The sequence below is a fragment of the Gossypium hirsutum genome, chromosome A05 (assembly GCF_007990345.1).
Source record: "Gossypium hirsutum isolate 1008001.06 chromosome A05, Gossypium_hirsutum_v2.1, whole genome shotgun sequence".
Lineage (NCBI taxonomy): Eukaryota > Viridiplantae > Streptophyta > Magnoliopsida > Malvales > Malvaceae > Gossypium > Gossypium hirsutum.
The window spans coordinates 81,707,278-81,729,030 of NC_053428.1; the positions used below are offsets into that span (position 1 = coordinate 81,707,278).

The 21,753-nt window shown below is 32.9% G+C and overlaps 1 protein-coding gene across 1 annotated transcript; it reads left to right on the forward strand.

The window, feature by feature from the left end:
* Positions 1–5,860: 5,860 nt before the first annotated feature.
* Positions 5,861–11,201, forward strand: LOC107896301 (potassium transporter 4). Its single transcript, XM_016821448.2, is given in 10 exon segments — positions 5,861–6,087; positions 6,904–7,144; positions 7,238–7,483; positions 8,250–8,300; positions 8,427–8,687; positions 8,797–8,849; positions 9,064–9,178; positions 9,265–9,519; positions 9,944–10,957; positions 10,960–11,201. Coding segments are annotated over 10 exon segments (2,364 nt in total). The 5' UTR covers positions 5,861–6,033; the 3' UTR covers positions 11,034–11,201.
* The last annotated feature ends 10,552 nt before the right edge of the window (positions 11,202–21,753 follow it).

Sequence of the window (21,753 nt, forward strand, 5' to 3'; positions counted from 1 at the left end):
ACGGTGGCAATGAGATTAGATACTATAGCGTGAGACAAAAAGTAAACTAAACGTACCAAATTGTACCCTACCACCGATCCAAACCTACTATTAGTCCCTAGATTTAAGTTGTATTTGTTTTTTCGAAGATAGTGGATAATATCTAGGTTGTCATGTTTAGGAATGAATCTATGTGATGTGTGAATGATAATGTCTTATCTATGTTAGGTATGTGGTCTCGATGGTTTGGGCTCTCAAGATCTTAGGTGACATGTGTCTTTGCTCATAAGGTGATCCTCTTCAATCACAATCACTTAAGGTGAGCTCAAGCCGTATAAGTATAACATCAATTTGTTTAGATTTATTTTAGACATAATTTTTTAAATTATAAAAAATAATTTTAAAAAAGGACTATATATTTTTTTAAAGTTGTAAAACATTATAAATTTTTTTTAAAGTTGTAAAACATTATAAAAAAGAAATGATGGTTTTTGCTTTTCTTGCTATAAATTCACATGATTTAAAACCTTATACTTTACCATATGTATTAACAAATTTATTATTATAAATTTCTATTTTCTATTTTATACACATGTTTAATCATAACAATAACTATGTTCTTTGATATTATAGTACTACATCTTACATTGAAATTAATAGTTAATCGAGAAAATGACCCTAAAAGTATATCAAACATGAATACCATTATTAGCAAATTAGATAAGAAAACAACAACAAAAACTTTAAACACTTACAAAAAAATAAGATTTAAATGTTGTGAAATAAAAAAAGAAGAAGAAGCAAGAATCATAATTTCTCTCTTTTTTATAATTTTTATAATGTTTTATAAAATTTAATAATTTTTTTAAATATATATAATTAGTTTAAATTGAACCTTGATAAATGGATGTCTAGATTCAAAAAATGACTTAAACATTTTTTTTTATCTAAGTTTATTTTCAACTTGAATTCTCAATAAAAAATTTATAAGTTTCATTTTTTTAAATAGTTTTATTTTTTTGTATTTTTTGTTGACTTGGACAACTATGTCAACATCGTGATGGCTGATTCAACATTAAGAGCCATGTCAGCTAAATAATAGTCAATGATGAAAATCGTTAATCAAATAATTTAATTGGTGTGTTTTTAATGCTGGAAAACTTAACTGAATGCATTTTCACTAAAAGTGATTTTTTTAAAGCTCTAAAACTTTTTTTTTTATTCTTCTAGGCATTCTCTCATCGTTTTACTTTTTTGCATTAAACAGGTAAAGGTATTAGGAAAGTCCATGTACTTAGGGCTAGATTGCATTTTGGTCTCTCTACTAAAAAAATGGGTAAATTAGCCCTTATATATTTCAAAACATACAAATTAACTCCTCTATTAAATTTTTTTTTGGTTAAATAATGACGTTTTCATGCTGAAAATTATTTTTTTATGGGTAAACTATAAAAAGGGTCACCCAATTATGCCTTTCGTTCTATTTTGGTCTACCAACTATTAATTTTTTCGATTTAGTCATTAAATTATTCGAAGTTAAATATTTTAGTCACTCTATGCTGATGTGGGTTTTTTCAATTGGTCTGGTAACAAAATTAGCCCTCTAATGTTTACACATTCTATCAGTTTGATCCTAAATATAAAAAATTCAACAAATTTAGAACTCAATGTTTATAAAATTTATCATTTTACTTCCAATTCTAAAAAATTTAATAAACTTGGCCCTCGACATTTACAAAGCCTGCCAAATTACTCTTAACTTTAAAAATTTTTAATATATTTTTTTTAAAAAAATCATTTTTAGCCATTTACAACCCATTTGCTAACTAGTGATGGCAACGGGGCAGGGCGGGGTTTTTTTTGCCCACATTGACCTCAACTTTAAAAAAATTTAACCTGTTCTAAACCCGAACAAAAAATTAATAGTATACCTACCACCGATCCAGTTCGACTAGAGTTTATTTTTTTATTTTTTTTAAAATTTTGATTAATTAATATTTTTAATAAAAATGATTTTTTTTACATCATTTCTTTTTTTTTAATGATTTATCTATGAAGTTATATGCTATTGTCTATTTACACACATATTATGATTACATAATAATAAAAAAAAGAAGGAACAAAATTTCCTTTAATAAATTATTAAATTAAGAAGATAACCTTATAAGGGTGAAAGGGAATAGTATAGAGGCCATAGAATAAGAACAGTAGTGATAAATTTTAGGGATTTTTTAATATAATTAATATTAAATATGTATATAGGGTAATTTTGTAAATATCTTGGGGTGGGTAGATGGTTTCATTCTAAACCCGATCTCGACTTGACTATTTTTAAAAATTAACCCGCCTTGGCTCAATCCCAGACTTCAATAAAAGAACCCGACCCTATCGAGTCAAATTGGCTCAAAACCTGTCGAATTCGGGATTTTTTGTTATCCCTACAACTAACCCACGTAAGATATTAAAATAAGAGAAAGAATACCATATTTTAAGTCACTTACAAAATCACTCTAAAAAATTAAGATAAAACACACACATACACACAAAAAAAAAAGTTCAAAAGAAAATAAAGGCATTAAAAACATTATCTTTTTGGTTAGTAATGCAACCAATTATTTTAGATAGGTTCCAAATCAATTGGTTTGGTCTAGTATGAAGCGTAAATTATAGTAAAATTCTTTTTGCAAGTGACTTGAAAAATGATACTTTTTTTTTATTTTAATATTCCATATAGGTTAGCCAATGGGTTATAAAGGGCTAAAAATTAATTTTTTAAAATATTTTTTAGAGTTAGGACTAAATTGACATATTTTATAAAAGTTGAGAGCCATTTTTTTTAGAATTAGAACTAAAATAAAAAATTTTGTAAATTTTGAGGGCTAAATTTGTTAAATTTTTTATATTTAGGATCAAATTGATAAAATATATAAACATTAGAGGGCTACTTTTTTGTTACTAGATCAATAAAAAAAAGCTCACGTTAGCTTAGAATGACTAAAATATTTAATTTCAAAAAGTTTAGTAACTAAATCGAAAAAATTAATAGTTGGGTGACCAAAATAGAACGAAAGGCATAGTCAGTAACTATTTTTATAGTTTACCCATAAAAAAAATTCAGCATGTTTCTCGGCATTATTTAATAGAAACATTTAATGGAGAGGCTAATTTGCACTTTTTTTTTTAAATAGAAGAGCCAAAATGCAATCCGCCCCTAAGTACAGGGGCTTTCCTGGTACTTTTATCGCATCAAACCTACTCTTTTTTCTATTATAAAAAGGGCAAACTATAAAAATAGTCACTAAATTTGGCAACTTTTTTGTCATTGAACTATGAAAAGATACATTTTGGTCACTAAAAATATCGATTATATTATTTTGGTCACTCGTTTGTTAATGGTCATTACAAGTGGCACATTGATTCAAGGGTTAATATCTAATTTGATCGATGAACTATAACTAAAACATTCAATTTGATACTTTTACAGCATTTTTAACAATAATTCTAAAAAAAATATTAAAATATTAAAAAATTCTGAAAATTCATTGTTTATTTTTTCAAATTATAAAAATATTTTTTAAAATTATAATTATGTAAAAAATAAAAAATTCTACAAAATATATAATAAACAAAACACATAGTTACATATTAAAAAAAGAATATTTATATAATTATGAATTTTTACAACACAATTGAGAAACAATACCAGATAAGGCTTTATCAACTTCAGACTACTACCATATTTGAATTTTTTACCACAAATCTTCTATTAACTTGAGTTTAGCTCTTCCATTGTTTGATTTAAAAAATAAAAAAATGGAATCATACCTAGTATTTCATCCTCACCCCCATTGGCGTGCATGACTATGTCCTTATATTAATAAATCCAAGTCAATTGATTTTACTTATACATTGAGATTACATAAGCCTGCCTTCTTGCCTCATGCTCATACGTAATTTTAGTTTCGGATATAGTAACATATATTAAAATTTTAAAATGCTAATGAATAATAATACCTCTCCTGGGCCCTGCCTGTTCATGTCTGAAAAATCGTCTCCATCCATTCACTTTCTCATGTCCCGCGTCCAAACCGTGGGAATATATTCATTTATTGCCTTATTTAAAATTAGCCTCTATATTTTAAAATATTCCACTTCACTCCTCAATATATTGTATTGTATCAGTCACATTCTTCCTTCACCTTACATTTCAACTTACGCAAATATAAAATCGAGCATATTTAAAACACATAGATTAAATTGTAAATATTTGTATACCTTCTTTATTAATAGTTTGGATATAATGTTAAACTAATGACTAGTATCATTAGGTATTTCTTTTTTTTTTTAACTTATCATGTCTAAATTATTCATGTAATAAATTCATATGTTTTAAATATGTTTCATGCTAGATTTATACATGTGTTTAATATCTAAACTAATGATTAGATCAATAAAAGGATTAAATTGATAAAATATTATTACTTTAATATTTAATAAGAATATTTTAACATTTGAATAAGAATTGGAGGAGTTTTAATAATTAACCATTATTTATTTATTCGTACTACAAGTACAAAGTCAAGTTGCTTTTTGGTTTAGGATGAGGGCCACATACCAAGGCCGTGGTGTACGCTTTCGGTCCTCGAAGAGTCGATCAGTGCAATTTTATGGTCAATAACTTACTTGAATATGTAGTCTTGTACTCTAGTTAAGCCTCTCTTTTTTTTAATTTCGATTTTACAACTATAATTATATTACTGTTACAAGAATAATATAACTATAAATATAAGTATATTAAATCAATATAAAACATAAAATAAAGAGTTAGAATAATTCGGATAAAATTTATCTATGGGTTTAATCTTACTTATAGGCTGATTCTCGATATTTTTAGACTCTAGACGAAACAATAAATTGAACCTTTTTTAAAAAAAATTATAAAATGTAATATAATAAAAGTTAAAAAAAAATTAGTACCTTAGGAGATAAGCATTTAAGGTCAAAAACTGAAAGTCGTAGACATTTAATTAATTTATTTTAGTCTAATTTTTTTCTCACATTAAAAGTTAAATTTTTTTTTGAACCCCTTCCAACCCTGAGCCAGGCGGTTTCACTCTGAAACAACCCTTAAGCCTGGGCCTGCTCAATTATGATAACTATACATGATGATATCAAAAACTCACACATAACAATTGCATTTGGTGAGATTCGAAATTGAGTACTTATAATTTTATAGAGAAATGAATATATATTATTATTTAAAATTTTAATTGAGTTGGTGTTATGAGTTAATCAACATTAATTTAGTTTAAAATAACAAAAAAATTATTATTTTCATAAATTTATATCATTATAAAAGTGGTTTTTTTATCTTTTAAAAGTTTTTTTTTAAAAAAAGATAAAATCTAACATACAATAAGATTTAAATATAAGGGTAAGACACCATGAATTTAACAATCTCTTTTTATTTATTTTCTAAGTAAATTTTTAATAAATATATTTTATATAATTTTTTTCATTCATATAAAAATAAAGAGGCACATGCATAAATACAAAATAAAAAAGAATATTAATTTATTTTTAAATTTTATTTAAAAAGCAGTAGGGTAAATATAATTTATTTTTAAAAATAAGTAAAAAAAAAAAGTAAAAGCAGTATTAATGAAGGAGTAGGTATCTTTTTTTTGTTTGAGCATTGAGTAGGTATCTTTCGAATGTGATATTTTTTATTTACTAGATTTTCATTAGATATAAAGAAAAAGAAAATTAAGAAGGAAAAGAGTACAAGTCCATCCAACCAAACCAACGACTACTGGACTGGAGTCATTGAATGAGACAAGTCATTATCATAACATATAAAGACCATATAAATGAACCATAAGCAGTTTTAGATTTATTTGGAGGGGACGCTCATTAGATAAGATGGAATAAAAATGGAGATGGAAATGTAAGATGAAATTAACAATAGAGGGAGGTGAGATTCGGATTAGGATTAGGGAGCCGCAGAATTGAAAGAACACGCACACACACACACACTCTCTGAGTCTGCTTTCAATGGGGCCGGAATCAGGAGTTTCGATTCCTTCTCCTCCGCGAAATCCTTCCTCGGTTAGTGTTCATTTATTTATTTTAAGATTTTTGAATCTTGTTCTTGTGTATTTGGTTTTCAATTTTGATTTCATTTCTTATCTGCGATCTCTTCGGTTTCCGATGCTTTACAATCTTGATGGCATCTCCCTTGTTTTTTACTTATCTCTTTCTCTCAGTCACAGCTCTACTTTCAAATTCAATTAAGCTGCTCTAGTAGCTTCGTCACTCTTTTAGGCTTTTAGTTTTTTACTAACCTAACCTCTGCCTTTTTTTCGGCTTACTTTACTGTCCATGTCATCTTTTTTCTTTCTTTCTTTCTTTCAACCTTTTCTTCTGATATAATATAGTTATAACATAAATTTCAAATATTTTTTATCCTCCTCATGGATCCGCACCCCGATTATAGGAAGGTTGAATAAAGGTCACTTTTTTTTTGCTAGAATGTTGTGCTTATACGTAGTAAACCAATTTCTGAATTCCAGTTCAATCAATGTGTCTTATACATGTAAATCACTGGAGCAAAATCATTGATCTAATGGCCACTGTTATCAAAAAACGCATCTTGAAAACCAATATGACATGCATATGATCACTTTGGTGTTAATTCCTAGTAAAATCAAATGTTGGCCTGAATTTCTTTAATTCTTTATTTTTTTTCTTTTAATATATTAAAAAAAGAAAGGATATTTCCTTTTCTACTCAATATTTTTCTATATTGACCACTGCTTTTGCTGGAGTTTTGGGTCTAGGTGTGTTCCGGCATTAATCGTGGCATTATCATTTGTTTTTATTTGAAACTCAAAATTGTTTTAAGTACCTGAATCACTTTTGCAGCTTTCATGGGTCAATCTCTCCAGGAACCTAATATTAGCATACCAGAGCCTCGGGGTGGTGTATGGAGACCTGAGCACTTCACCTCTTTATGTTTACTCAAGCACGTTCATAGGGAACTTGCAGGATCATCAGAATGAAGATGCAATATTTGGAGCATTTTCCTTGATTTTTTGGACCCTTACATTGATACCCCTTCTTAAATATGTGTTTATCATGCTGGGTGCAGATGATAGCGGTGAAGGTGTGGTGAATCATTAAATTTCATAATGGATATTACTCTCCTATAAAACTTTGGCTAACCATTTAACATCATGTTTACATGATTTCTTATCAGGTGGCACTTTTGCTCTTTACTCGCTGCTTTGTAGGCATGCAAAATTTAGCTTGCTTCCCAATCAGCAAGCAGCTGATGAAGAACTCTCCGCCTACAAATATGGGCCCTCGATGCAGGTGGCCACTGGTTCTCCATTGAAGCGATTTTTGGAGAAGCATAAAGCGTTAAGGACAGCCCTTCTTGTTGTGGTACTCTTTGGTGCTTCTATGGTCATAGGTGATGGTGTGCTCACTCCGGCAATATCAGGTAGATATTTATATGGCTAACTAAATTTTAATATTGCAAATTCTTAGGTTATCATCTTTGTGGCTGTGGATTATAAAGTTTCAATACTTTTTCTTTCTTGGAATTTCCTCTTTATCATATGTGGCACGTGGGACAATAAGCAAAGCTATTGATGCTAACTTTTATTACATTACTTTAGTAAATGATTGTGGATTAAGGTTCTGAGCTTGAGAAGAAACTTTGATGAAGAGCTCTGCTGGATTTTGCATATGAACAAAACAAGATACTTTTTTGCTGGGACTTTACCTTTTATAGACAAAATCCAACAACTATATGATCCCAAACTAGAGGAGATGGCGAAGCCAATGCTTTTCCTCAATTTTCTTGTTTGAACCATTTGCCCGACCATGCAATCAGTGTGGCAACTTTGCATGTCGTGTTGGGATTTTCACAACTATGTTGATTCATTCAATGTGCCTCTTTCTCAATGGGACATAGTTGATCTCCAATGATCTAATTATGGGGACCGATCATCACAAATACTTTCATGAGCATAGCAGTGCAATCCTGGACTTCCATGTTTGCTCTTTTGTCAAGTGTTTGCACGAATCCTCCTGCCTCTAGTATATGTTCGTGGTGGATCCTGTTTGAATTTTGATATTTCATCATCTAACTAAAATTTCCCTCTGTTTTGTTGCTGTACTTGTGCCCTTTTGTCTTCAACTGGCTGTGTTAATTGATTTCTTTCTTCCAATGGTTAAGGGGTTAACTGTTTCTATGTTTGCAGTTCTGTCATCCGTTTCTGGACTTCAAGTTACTGAAAAGAAATTAGCTAGTGGTAATTCAGTTCTCAATTTTGGTTTTCTTTTCCTTTATTAATTCTACTAAGTTTTGGGTTCACAAGTTCTCTTGATGTTTCGTTTTTCCTGTAGTGCTTAATAAATTGGCTTTATTTTTAACCTAGGTGAAATTGTCGTGCTTGCTTGTGTCATATTGGTGGGCCTATTTGCCCTGCAGCATTTTGGAACACGCAGGGTAGCTTTTATGTTTGCACCAATTGTGATCATCTGGCTGGTATCAATTTTTTCCATTGGCTTGTACAACATAATATTTTGGAACCCAAAGATTGTTCGCGCTATTTCCCCATATTATATTATCAAGTTCTTTAGAGAGACCGGTAAAGATGGCTGGTTTTCGCTAGGAGGGATCCTTCTTTCAGTAACTGGTAGGTTGCATTTGATTATCAACAGATTACAGCATAACTTTTATTTTAATTGACTTAGATGGTTGTTGGTTTGAGTTAGTGATCATGTGCAATTTTTGGGTTTCATCAGGCACCGAAGCTATGTTTGCAGACCTTGGTCATTTCACTGCCTTATCAATTAGGGTGAGTGTAGTTCCTCCTTTGTTTGTACTCTCTTTTTTCCCTCTCCTAGCATGTGATAGTAAATTTTGGATTGAAGGTGAAAGTGTTCTATTCTCTTGACATACATGTCTAATCCTCTTGCTATATTAAGCTACATCTGTAGAACTTGCTAATTGAACCTTTCTTTTGACTAATGTATGAGGAAGAAACCTGATAATTTTTCCTGATTCTGCAGCTTGCATTTGCATTCTTAGTATACCCATGTCTGGTTGTCCAATACATGGGTCAGGCTGCGTTCTTGTCAAGAAACCCACAAAAAGTTCTTAACAGTTTTTATGACTCAATTCCTGGTTAGTGCAATCTGACAGCAACTGTATTGCTTCTAAACATTGTTACAACATTTAAGTTTGTGTAATTTTTCACTTTACCATTGCAGGTCCGGTTTTTTGGCCTATCTTTGTGATTGCCACCCTTGCAACTATTGTTGGGAGTCAGGCTATTATAACTGCCACTTTTTCTTTAATTAAACAATGCCATGCCCTTGGATGCTTCCCTCGAGTCAAAGTAGTTCACACCTCAAAACATATACTTGGACAGATCTACATCCCAGAAATAAACTGGATACTCATGATACTTACTCTTGCAATAACTATTGGATTTCGAAGTACTACTTTAATTGGAAATGCTTATGGTAATTCGTTCTCTGATAACTGCTTCTTCTCTCCTCAAATATTCTTGACAAAAATATGATTAAATAATAATTAAATTCTGTGCCTATATAAAGTGTTAAGTGGGTATTTTCAATCATGGCCGAACTTTATTATTGCTTTTCCTTGCCTATAGCCTCAGTCATGGAAATTGACTTTGTTACGTGCACTTTAGAGTTTGGACTTTAAATGATTGACTAGTAAAGTTCTTGTATCATTCCTCTCTTACACGGTAAACTTGATCAATTTTGTACTAACATTTTGGTGAATTTATTATGGTTATATAGAGTGTGAGTACCGTTGTCAATCACATAGTTCAGATTCTAGAGATTGTTACTAACTTGCATCAACTTGGCTGTGGTATTTGTCTTTGGTGATGATGTTTTCTTATTTGGTCTTTGCTTTCAGGACTTGCATGCATTACGGTGATGTTTATTACAACGTTTCTCATGGCTCTTGTGGTAACCTTTGTTTGGCAGAAAAGTGTTTTACTTGCTGCTATGTTCCTTGTGTTCTTCTGGTTTAGTGAAGGGGTCTACTTATCAGCAGCACTCATGAAAGTGCCTCAAGGAGGATGGGTGCCTCTTGTGCTGTCTGTCATCTTTATGTTGGTTATGTACATATGGCACTATGGGACTCGCAAGAAGTACAACTTTGACCTGCACAACAAAGTATCACTGAAATGGTTGCTTGGCTTGGGTCCTAGCCTCGGTATTGTGCGTGTGCCTGGGATAGGCCTCATTTACTCTGAACTGGCAACAGGAGTCCCTGCAATATTTTCCCACTTTGTCACAAACCTGCCAGCGTTCCATAAGGTGCTGGTTTTTGTTTGTGTGAAATCAGTTCCAGTCCCATATGTTTCACCAGAAGAACGCTTTCTTATTGGTCGGGTATGCCCCAGGCCATATCGTATGTATAGGTGCATTGTCAGGTATGGGTACAAAGATATCCAGCGAGATGATGGGGATTTTGAGGACCAGCTTATACAAAGCATATCAGAGTTCATCCAGATGGAAGCTGGAGATGCACAATTTTGTAGTTCTGAGAGTTCATCATATGATGGGAGGCTAGCTGTTATAAGTAGCAGGACCATCCAATCAAGCTCGAGTTTAATAGTTACTGAGAGAGAGGATTGTGATGGTATCGAATCCATACAGAGCAGCAAATCCCTAATGTTACAGAGCTTGCGAAGTGCTTATCCCGATGATGAGAATCCAGGAGTGAGGAGGAGGCATGTGAGGTTCGAAGTAGCAGCAAGTCCAGGTATGGATACAGGTGTTAGGGAAGAGCTGATGGATTTGATAGAGGCAAAGGAAGCAGGGGTTGCATATATAATGGGACATTCATATGTAAAGGCCAGGAGAAGTTCATCATATTTGAAAAAGCTAGTAATAGACATGGGGTATTCATTTCTTAGAAAGAACTGCAGGGGCCTTCAGTTGCACTAAACATTCCTCACATCAATCTCATTGAAGTTGGAATGATATATTATGTCTAGTGTAGTGTGGATTATGCCAAGAACCTGAAACTGTTGGTTCACATTATTATTATTATAGTTAGTGCACCTCATCATAGAGGCCCAGACTTTGTAAGTATTTTACTGTTAGGTTTTTTCTTTTTTTGGTTAAGGAATAAATGATCAAAGAGGCGGGGGCTTATCCTAAAATAGAAAATTTTTTATTTAAGTTTTTTAAAATTTTAAAAATTTTAAATTAATAAAAGTAAAATTATACTTTAGTCTTTCTAAAAATGATAAAAATTTATTTTAATATTTTAAAATTTATAAAGATGTAAATTATTAAAATGGTGAAATTATATTTTTATTATCATCAAAAATATAATTTTAGCTTGTAGTATTTAAGTCTTTTTAGTTAATTTCAAACTAAATGGGAAAATATTAAGGAGTTCTTAATTATAATTTTCATAAAAAATTGTTATGAATACCAATATTCAACGTGAAGTTGAAACGTGTTTTGCATATAGGAATAGGTTTATCTTACATATATTTTTTTTAGGAGATGGAAAATTTATGGAAATTTCAATCCTCACTGCAAAATAATTCACCAATACATTTTCATCGACATTGCTTCTTCGTCTTCTTCTTCTTCTTCTTTTTTCTTTTTTGAAAAAAATAAGATACAAATTCAACGAAAACTAGACTCTCAAATAAGGATATTCAAATAGTCTTAAACCTGACTTTCTATCACAAATCATTTTGGCAAGACTATCTGCCACTATGTTTTCCTCTCGGGGAGTATGTTGAATCTTCTATTGTTTTACCTTTGTCAGGGTCTAATGAATTCTTTTGAGTAAAGTTGAGTTCAAGATTTTAAAGGCACCTTCCTGAATGGCATTAGCAGCCTCGAAGCTATTCGTCTGAATTAAGATCCTTTCAGATCTTCTATCTAATATAAGTTTTAACACATCCAAGATGCCCCAAAGTTTAGCCTTCGTAACTGTACAATTCCCTAAGTATCTACTAAACCCCACGATCCATTTACCTTTTCGATCTCGTATTAAGCCTCCTGCTGTAGCAAATTCTTCATCATGTCTCACTGAACCATCCGTACTTAAGCACACCCAACTTTTTTCCATAAGTAAACTATCAAAAGACTTTTGGGATTTAGTTGCCAATGTCTTAACTACAGAGGTATATTGTCTTGCCTAGTTAAGAGAAACTTTGAGTATACCATCTATACTCCATGAAATATCTTGAAAGATAAACAGGTTATAGTTTTTCTAAATACGCCAAGAGATGATCCTGAAAAGACACGACCAATCAATCTCAACCAAAGAAACAGGCTGATTCATCTGAAAGTTACCCATGATCCATTCTTGGAGAGACCTGGTGTAGAATCTAGAGAGAGTTTCATCCGGAATGATTTTATCCCAAATGCTTCTGGCAGCAAGGTAATCTCTGAAAATGTGAAATGCCTCTCCAAACTCATGACCACAAAAACCACATGCACTATCACTCTCAATCCCTCGCCTAGTCTTTCCAGCATTCGTAATCAAACGTTGCTTAAGGGTAAGCGAAATGAAAAAACAGATCCGATGTGGACTTTGGAACTTCCAAGGTAACTCCCAAATTGACTCCTTTGGATTCAAGGAACCTTCGCAAATTTTAGCATAGGCATTCTTGAGAGAGAAACAACCAGTCGAAGAAGCCCCCCAAACAAAGCTAGAAGCAATGTGTAGTGGTAGAACACTAACGATCTTGTTAATGACCTCCTCAGAAACCCAATGATGAAAAAAGTTTAAATTCCACGAGCCATCCACAGTAGTCATTTCTTTAAGTGACCAATCCATGCTAAGATTAGAATTAGCAAGAATTTGTTTAACCAAAAGCCCACAGTGTGGAATCCAAGGGTCCCGCCAGTAGTTAATAGAGTTTCCATTTCTAACCTACCATAATAAATTATCACGAATAAGATGCCATACCTTGGATAAATATCTCTATAAAAAAGAACAACTTTCTTTTAAAGATTTTCAGGTAGACCGCTTGCAACCCCGTACTTCGATCGGAGAACCCAAACCCAAAATGCCATAGAATTCGAAACGATGTTAAATCTAACCTTCATCATGAAGGACGTGTTATGATCCTTCAAATGCCTTAGACCAAGACCATCATGTAATTTGGGCTGACATATCAAATCCCAACTAACCAAAGCTATCTCATTCGCACTATTGTGTGACCCCCAAACGAACTTTCTAATGATGCATTCGATCTCATCACATAACCATTTAGGAACCATCATAGTCTATATAAAATAACTTGGGAGCGAAAGTAAAACTGATTAAGCCAAAGTCACCCTCCCAGCTAAAGGAAGTTGTCTAGCATCCTAGCTGGACAATTTGTTGCGCACCTTGTCAACCATAAAAAGTAAAGTATTATTAGTAACCTTTTCATGGAAAAGTGACACCCCCAAATAAAACCCCAAGTCGCGTACTTCCTGAAAGCCAAAATACCTACTTATGCGCCCCCCGAAGCTCCCATCAACACCTTTGGAAAAGAAAATATTTGTTTTTCGCATACTGATCCGATGCCCCGAAACTTCACAAATTTCCTCGAGGATAACTTTGATGACCTGGGCTTGGTCTTCATCAGCCTGACCGGATAAAATCAAATCAACTGCGAAAAAAAAGTGATAACGGTGGACCGGTACAAGAGAGACGAATGAGGGCCCAATTTCCAGAGTCCATGGCAAAGCAGATATTCTGACCCAACTATTCCATGCAGAGAATAAACAAATAGAGAGATAGCGGACACCGCTATCAAACACCCTTTGTATGTTAAAATTTATGAGTTGGGACCCCATTCTATAAAGCCTGCATAGTAGAATTGAAAATAGCATTCATAATAACATTACATAAGAAAACAAGAATACCTGCGGCTTAAAGAAAGGCATCAATGAATTTCCACTGCACACGATCATAAGCATTCTCAAGGTCAATTTTGATGTCCATCCACCTCCTATTATTTTGATTTCCCTTCATAGAGTGAATAACCTCTTGTGCGATAACAATATTATTAGTAACATTCCCTCCTAATACAAACCCAGTCTATGATTCTTGGAAAAACCACTTTGAATGGATTCACAATAATCTTCATAACTAATCTATAAAGGACGGAACATAGACTAATTGGCCAAAATTGAGAGATATCTTTCAGATTCTGAACCTTAGGGATAAGCACTATAAGAGAATTATTCAAATCCTAGTTAATGCTTTTCCCGTAAAAAAATGTCTTTTACCCAACTACAAACTGAGGGCCCCATATGATCCCACTAACTTTGATAAAATAAAGCATGATAGTAGTCACTTACTGGAGCTTTTAAGGGAGCCATATCAAAAATGGTCTTTTTGATTTCCTCATCAGTGACTGGCATATTCAGAAGAGCAATCTCAACATCATTGAGACGTGGAAATGCATTAGGAGGTAGTTTTCTCATTGGGCCAAGATTTTTACCATAAAGATTAAAAAAGACACTGACCACATCCGCCTTCAACTGATCTTCATCCAATACCCACTTACCTAAAGAATTTTTCAAGATGGTTATTCTATTTTGCTTTATTCTTCTTAAAGTGCACGTATGGAAAAACTTGGTGTTTCGGTTCCCTAACACCAACCAGTCACACCAAACCTTTTGAAGCTATAAGAGTTCTTCATGATGTAACACATTTTCTAATTCCTCACACACCTCTATCTAAACCCGATTAAGATAATCTGAGTTAATACTGTTAAGCGTTATCTCAATGTTCTTAAGCTTCCAAATCAAATGCTTCTTACGGGTTTTTATGTAACCATACACCTTTTTATTCTATTGTTTAACCTAATCAGTAAAATCAAAGTGGGCAGTCGACATATTATCAGAAACTTTCCATTTGCTTTTGACAAATTCAAGAAAGCTGGATGTTTAACCCAACCTACTAAGAACCTGAAAGGACACCCTTTGGAGAAATAAGTCTCAGTCACCAAGGATAAGCATAAGGGTTTATGATCAGATTTAAGACGCGGCAAGTGGGTCACCATAGAGTTTGGGAAAGCGAAATTCCATTCATTATTACAAATGGCCCTATCCAAACATTTCACGATGCCCTATCTCTGCCAAGTGAACTTCGATCCTTTGAAACCCAAATCATGCTGCTAAGTCAACTCCATAAAACCTCTAAATAAAGAACACATTTTCCCTACAGTCCGCCCTCCTCTCTTTTCATTAGAGGAAAGAATAGCGTTAAAGTCACCAATTGCCATCCACGGAGAATCGTCCATCGAGATCGTACTGTGCAATGCCCACCAGATATGTATTATTTTATGACTATTCGGGCTACCATAAACAAAGGCGGTGAGAAAAGAGTGTTTGAAGCTACTCCTATAAACTTTAACAATGACAAATTGGGGGTGACTTTTGATAATCTCAACACAAAAGGAGTCTCTCCAAGCAATCCAAATACCACTCGAAAACCCTATTACTTCTACACGATGAGGCTGTTGAAAATCGAGCTTCGAGATAATTGAATCGGCTTTCTCACCACTAGCCATCGTCTCTATAAGACCAATTAAATTTGGCCTGTACTCACGGTTATATTCACGAAAAACACGAAGAAACTTCCAACTAGCACAACCCTGACAATTCCAAGATAAAATAGTAAACTTCATAAATAAAAATAAAAAATAAAAGTGGAAAAGTAACGAACCTCTAGGGCGTATCGGATGTTCGATCACCACCATCTTAAGCACCGCACTAGAATTATCTGTTGAAGGAACCATTTGATCATTGAGGAGCTTAATCATAGAAGTCATGGCTTCTGGTAATGAAACATGAGAATTACTGGTGAGTTTAAAACAACCTTCGAGTCCAAGAATCGTTTTATTCAACGCCTTTCTCGATCGTCAATGCCCACTTTTAATCCTAAAACCTCGCCCTTTAGAGGAAGTATGAGGGCTTCCACAGGCCATTGTTCCCTCCTTAGTGATTTTAGAAATTAATTGTAGGTCTCTACTCTCTTTAAAAATCACAGCGGAATGAAATGTAGGGTCCAATAAATTTGAATTTAAAGTTACTGTAGATTCCAAAGACCCTTCAAACGTTGGATTAAAATGCAAGAGAGAAATACTTTTGACCAACTCCAGTAATTAAAGCATGCCCTTGCTCTAATCTCGTAGCTCTAAGTCCAGCAAATAAACCCCACTCCTGCTCCAAGCCCGTAACTTTTGATCCAAGATTTAAAACCCTTTCCAGGTAATACTGGCCCTTAGCCTGATCTGGTCTAACAGCCAACCCCTTACTGCTACAATCCTCACCAAGCTTTTTTTGTTGTTGTTTGTCTTAGTCCCAGTAGGCCTCACTGACTTTTCTGGCCCATTTTTATTGCTCTGGCCTAGCGTCATTTTCCCCATGTTTTCTTTCTCCACCAACCCAGCTTTTGACCCTCTATACTTGCCTTTTAATTTTTTAGCAAAATCCCCTTATTGAAAATTAATTCCTAAACTTTCAGATTTTTCACCTTCAAATCTTGCTGAATCAATTTTAAGCGCAGCAAATTTGGAAACCATTTGCATTTTTTCCGGAGTCTTAGCCTCTTGATTCCTATTTCCAGTTTGATTGCACCGTGATTTATGCCTGAAAATCATCCAAGGGCCGAAGGCTTCCTCTGTTTTCGTTAGAGCAAATCTGTTCACCACCGGAGTGAAGGCTACCCCTTGGCCATCATCTGCATTCTGCTTATCAAAGAATAAGAGCAAACATTTTTTAAATGTCCATACTTACTACAAGAAAAACAAACCGTAGGTAGAGCCTCAAACTCTACTTTTTGGATCTTGCCATTGATCAAAACTTGAGAGGTTAGTGATTTCTCGAGGTCAACGAACACCGCTATCCTAGCGAACTGACCCCTTGCCCCACTATCCATTTTAATGTCTATCTTGGCCACTTTTCCAACCAATCCTCCGATCTTTTTTAAACACCCGTTTCTTGTACAGAAACCCCAGTAAACTCGGGAATCGAATCCAAGCTAGAATCACACGAGGGAAAGGCCTTAACGGACTAAACTGCACCATCCACGGCTGAATAGTGAGGTAGTGACCAAAAACCACCCAAGGTCCTTAAGTCAAAACCATCTCGTAATTATTTTTATTTTGAAACCGGACCAAGTAGTATCCATTCTCCACATCCATTAATCGAAAGGGTTTAGATGGTTTCCAAAGACTCAAAATTTGGTTGAAAAGCACACCATACCCAATATTACGCCCCAATAGTTTTACACCACCGTGGTTTCCATGTCTTTGACAAAAATTTTCTTGACTCGATCAGAGAATTCAATGGCGGGAATTCCATTAAGGTGGATCTCAAGATATCACTCTCTTCAAAATCCAAATCTCCATCAATAGCCACACTCGGTTCATGGAGGAGACCAAAGATCCAGAACTTCCCCCTAAGCAATTTATCTTCCACGAAGCACCACTCACCGAGGCCACATCCACCACCATGTTTTCTATTAGATTTCCATCCACCTCCTTGAATCTTACTTTTTTGGTGTTACAGTCTTCATTAGAACCATCGTTGTCCTTCAAACAATTACCGGTCAAAGACCCAAAATCATTCATCACAGAGAGAGAATTAATATTAATATCAACATTGCTTTTTGATTAGAAGATCAAAAGCTAACTCTCGCAACTTTGGACTATCTGCACACATATTTCATGAAATGATTCACACAAGATGGAAAAACGGGGAGAGGTTGGACGTAAAAAAAAATAGATATACTAAAATAAATACGAAATGAAATTGAAATTGAAATAAGGCTTGAGATAGAAACAATGAATCATAAATAGAGGTTGGATGTATTGCTTATAATAATGAAGAAATGAAAAATCCAGTAACGACCCAATAGTCAAAGGTGTCGGAAAGTGAAGTTTGGGACTCCATTCCCGTAAAACAAACCCGTGAATATTTTTATTAAATATTTACTAGGCTAGTTTAGTAGTGAATTAATTTTTGAATTATTAAATTTCGTGAAATTAAGAGTTATTAAGGTACAGGGACTAAATTGTGTAAGGGTTAAAAGTTAAATTATAGATTGAAATAAATTAAAGGGGCTAAAGTAGCAATTATGCCACTTAATTAATGATTTCGTATAGGGGGCCGACCATGGGTTAAATAATATGCATGTGTATTATAAAAGCCAGTTTTTTAGTGATGTCTGCAACAATAGTTTCGGGAACTTATTTTTATAAATTGAGCCGTAAATATTTTTATAAATATTTACGAAGTGTCATTAAGTGGTATTAAAGTTTTGTTAAGAAATTTTAACGTTTCGATAGTTAATTAATTAAAAAGAACCAAATTGAAGAAAAAAATACATTCTCGGGACTTTATTCCCGTAAATTAGACTCGTAAATATTTTTAATAAATATTTACGAAGCTAGTTGTGTAGTTAATTAGATTTCGGTCAAGTGAATTTGCATAAATTAAAAGTAATTAGGTATAAGGACTAAATTGCATATAGGGCGAAAGTTGAATTATAAATTAAAGAATAATTAAAGGGACTAAAGAAGGAATTATACCTTATTCTATTAAGTGCACGGTATTAGTAACTTACATGTGTAAATTTATTTTATATGTTATAATCATTAAAGTTAAATTAATTATTAAGTATATATATTATATAATTATAATAAAACAAAAAAAAGTATTAAAAGAAAGAAAGCCATACGAAATAGAAAGAAAAGAAAGAAAAAAGAAAAAAGAGAAAGAAGGTTCAACGCACGGCTTAGGGATTTTTAGGGTTTAAAGTTTAATTGGTTAGTCAATTTAGTCAATTTTCTTATAATTTTTATGTTTTTAGAATTTCGGTGTTAAGTATTACCCGATCCATGTCGAAATTTTAGCATTGATTGAGTTTTTAAAGGTTGTTAATGTTGAATAATCTTATTATTAGGGATTAAATTGATAGATTTTTAAGCTAGAAATGAAAAAAGATTAAATTGTAGAATAAATTGTAAATTTTGAGTAATAGGGACTAAATTGAGAAAATTTTAAAATTTATGGGTTTAAGTAAAAATAGGGAGTTAAATTTAGTTTAAAGTGAAATTTGTGTAAAAATATAAGATTAATTGTGAATGATAAAAATTAGTCAAAATTGAAATATTCAATATGAAATTGAATTGTATTATATTGATGAATTTTAATTATTTTAATTCCGTAGCTAACGTCGTACAGGAATCCTCGACTAAAAAGGAAAAAGATAAAGTTGATGTCGAGTAGCTCGGAATTCCTGGTTTGTATTTCTATAATCCAAACCTAGTTGTTAACTGTTGTATTTTAAATTAATGTATATGGTAAGTGGTTAAAGTGAACATATGGCACTTTGATTATTGAATTGATTTAAAGTTGATTGAATTGAATTGAACTGAAATGAATATATGTGTTAATGTGAAATTTGGATATTGAATATTGGTTGTATTTGAAAAGTGAAATTAAATCTATTAACTGTATCGAGCTAAGTCGGATATAGATGGCATGCCATAAGATTGGAAGAGTTCAGAGATTTCTTCAACTTTGAGTCGATGAGGCACGGGTGCCAATTTGCTTCGGTTTAACCGATGAGACACTAGATGTCAAATTTATATAGTGTTGGGCGAAGTTATTACTTCGGATTTATTCGATGAGGCACTAGGTGCCAAACTAGTGTGTTGGTTGAATCCGTGTATCTGTCCGAGTTTGAGTCTTGTTAATAGGGGTAATTAAATAAAACGGTACTATGATTGATATTGGATGATATTATATGTGAATTGAAAATGGGATAGTGAATTGAAACATGAAAATGGGATACATGAATTATGTATTCATGAATTGGATATGGAATGGATAATGTTATTGTTTAAATGATATGTGGATCAAATTGAGAAAAGCTATTATAGTGCAAGTGATGGCAATTGAGTATGATATAAAATGAAGTATTTATTATTTGAGTCTTAAATGGCTAATGCCATTGTATGAATAAATGTGGTTTTAAATATTCAATTGTGCTTATAATTAATATGTCCATATTATATTATTATGTCTTTAAATATTCAAATTATAGAAATACTACTGATTTTTACTCAGCGTACGGTTTTGTTTTCCATGTGTAGGTTAGGTACTTAACTTTTGATTGCCGATTCAGCATCCAACAACGATCCCAAACTCAAATGTGGTTATGTTTACCTTTTGTGTCAGCATGTACCTAGGGTGTCTAAATAATAGTTATTTTGTGGATGGATTGTAAATGAGGTTATAAGTTTAGTATTGGTTTGATATATATATATAATCTTGTATTTTTTTTTGAAGCCATATTATGGCATGGTAAATTGAACTAAATCAAGATATATGGACGTGAATTTAAGTTAGTGTTTAAGTGCTTATGAACATGTTAAATGAATGATTTTTGAATTGTTTAATGGTAAGCATGTAGGAAATGGTAAATTTGTTGTTTAGGGCACATTTTAGGTCCATACAGCCAGACACATGGGCATGTGACTCGGTCGTATGAGACACATAGCTAGCACACGGGCGTGCAAGGCCATTTTGAAAGGGGTACACGGCCTAACACACAAGCGTGTGGCTTGGCCGTGTGACCCAAGTCAGAGAGTTACACGGGCATGGAGACAGCCGTGTGTCCCTTTTTTGAATGCCCACACGACCTAAGACACGGGTGTGTCTCTTGGCCGTGTAAGTCACACGGCTTGACCACATGGCCGTGTGAACCCTGCAGTTTTGAAAAATTTTCTGAGTTTTCGAATTAGTCCCGACTTATTTCTAACACGTATTTTGGGCCTCAAGGGCTCGAATAAGGGATAGTATGTATGAATTTGATTGGTTTCTGATATGAATATTATATGTTGTGAAATGTTTTAAATTTCTGTCTGTTTGATCTGTAAATTCTGATAATGCTCCAAAACCCTATTTCGGCGACGGATACGGGTTAGGGGTGTTACATGTATATTATATATATTATATATATGTTAACTTTAATGTATATATAAATAATAATAATGATAATATAATAGAATCTTATAAAGAAAAGAAATGAAAATGGGAAAGAGAAAATGCATGCAAATTAAACAAAGAAAAAAAAAAGAAAAGAAGAAGAGTAATGCACGGCCTAAGGGGATTTAAATTTCAAATCCAAATTAGTTAGTGCAATTTAGTCCCTATACTAGTAATTTTTATGTTTTCAAAATTCCGGTACTTAGGGCTACTCGACCCATGTTGTAATTTTTAGTATTGTTCAAGATTTTAGATGTTGACATTGTTGAATAATTCAAGTATTAAATAAATAGATTTTTAAGTTAGAAATGGAAAATGCGTAATAGCCTGATTTTGGGCCTACTCGGAACAGTGGTTTTGGAACCACTATTCTGAGGCCAGAGAAATTATTTGCAATATTATTTTATGTCATAGCATTATTATATAAGTACATGAAAATTTTGGCGAATTAATTTTAGCGATTGTGAGCTTAATTGAGAAAAAGGACTAAATCGCATAAAGGGTAAAAGTTTTTTTTTGAAAGCTAAATGTGTTAAATAGCTAGAGAACCATAAATAGGGGTCTTTAAAGAGCAAATAGACCTTTAGATAAAGACTTGGCCGGCCATAGAGATAAAGAAATTGAAAAGTCAAAATTGGTGGGTATTAGGTGACTTGTTTGGTATTAAAATAAAACAAAAAGGAAAAA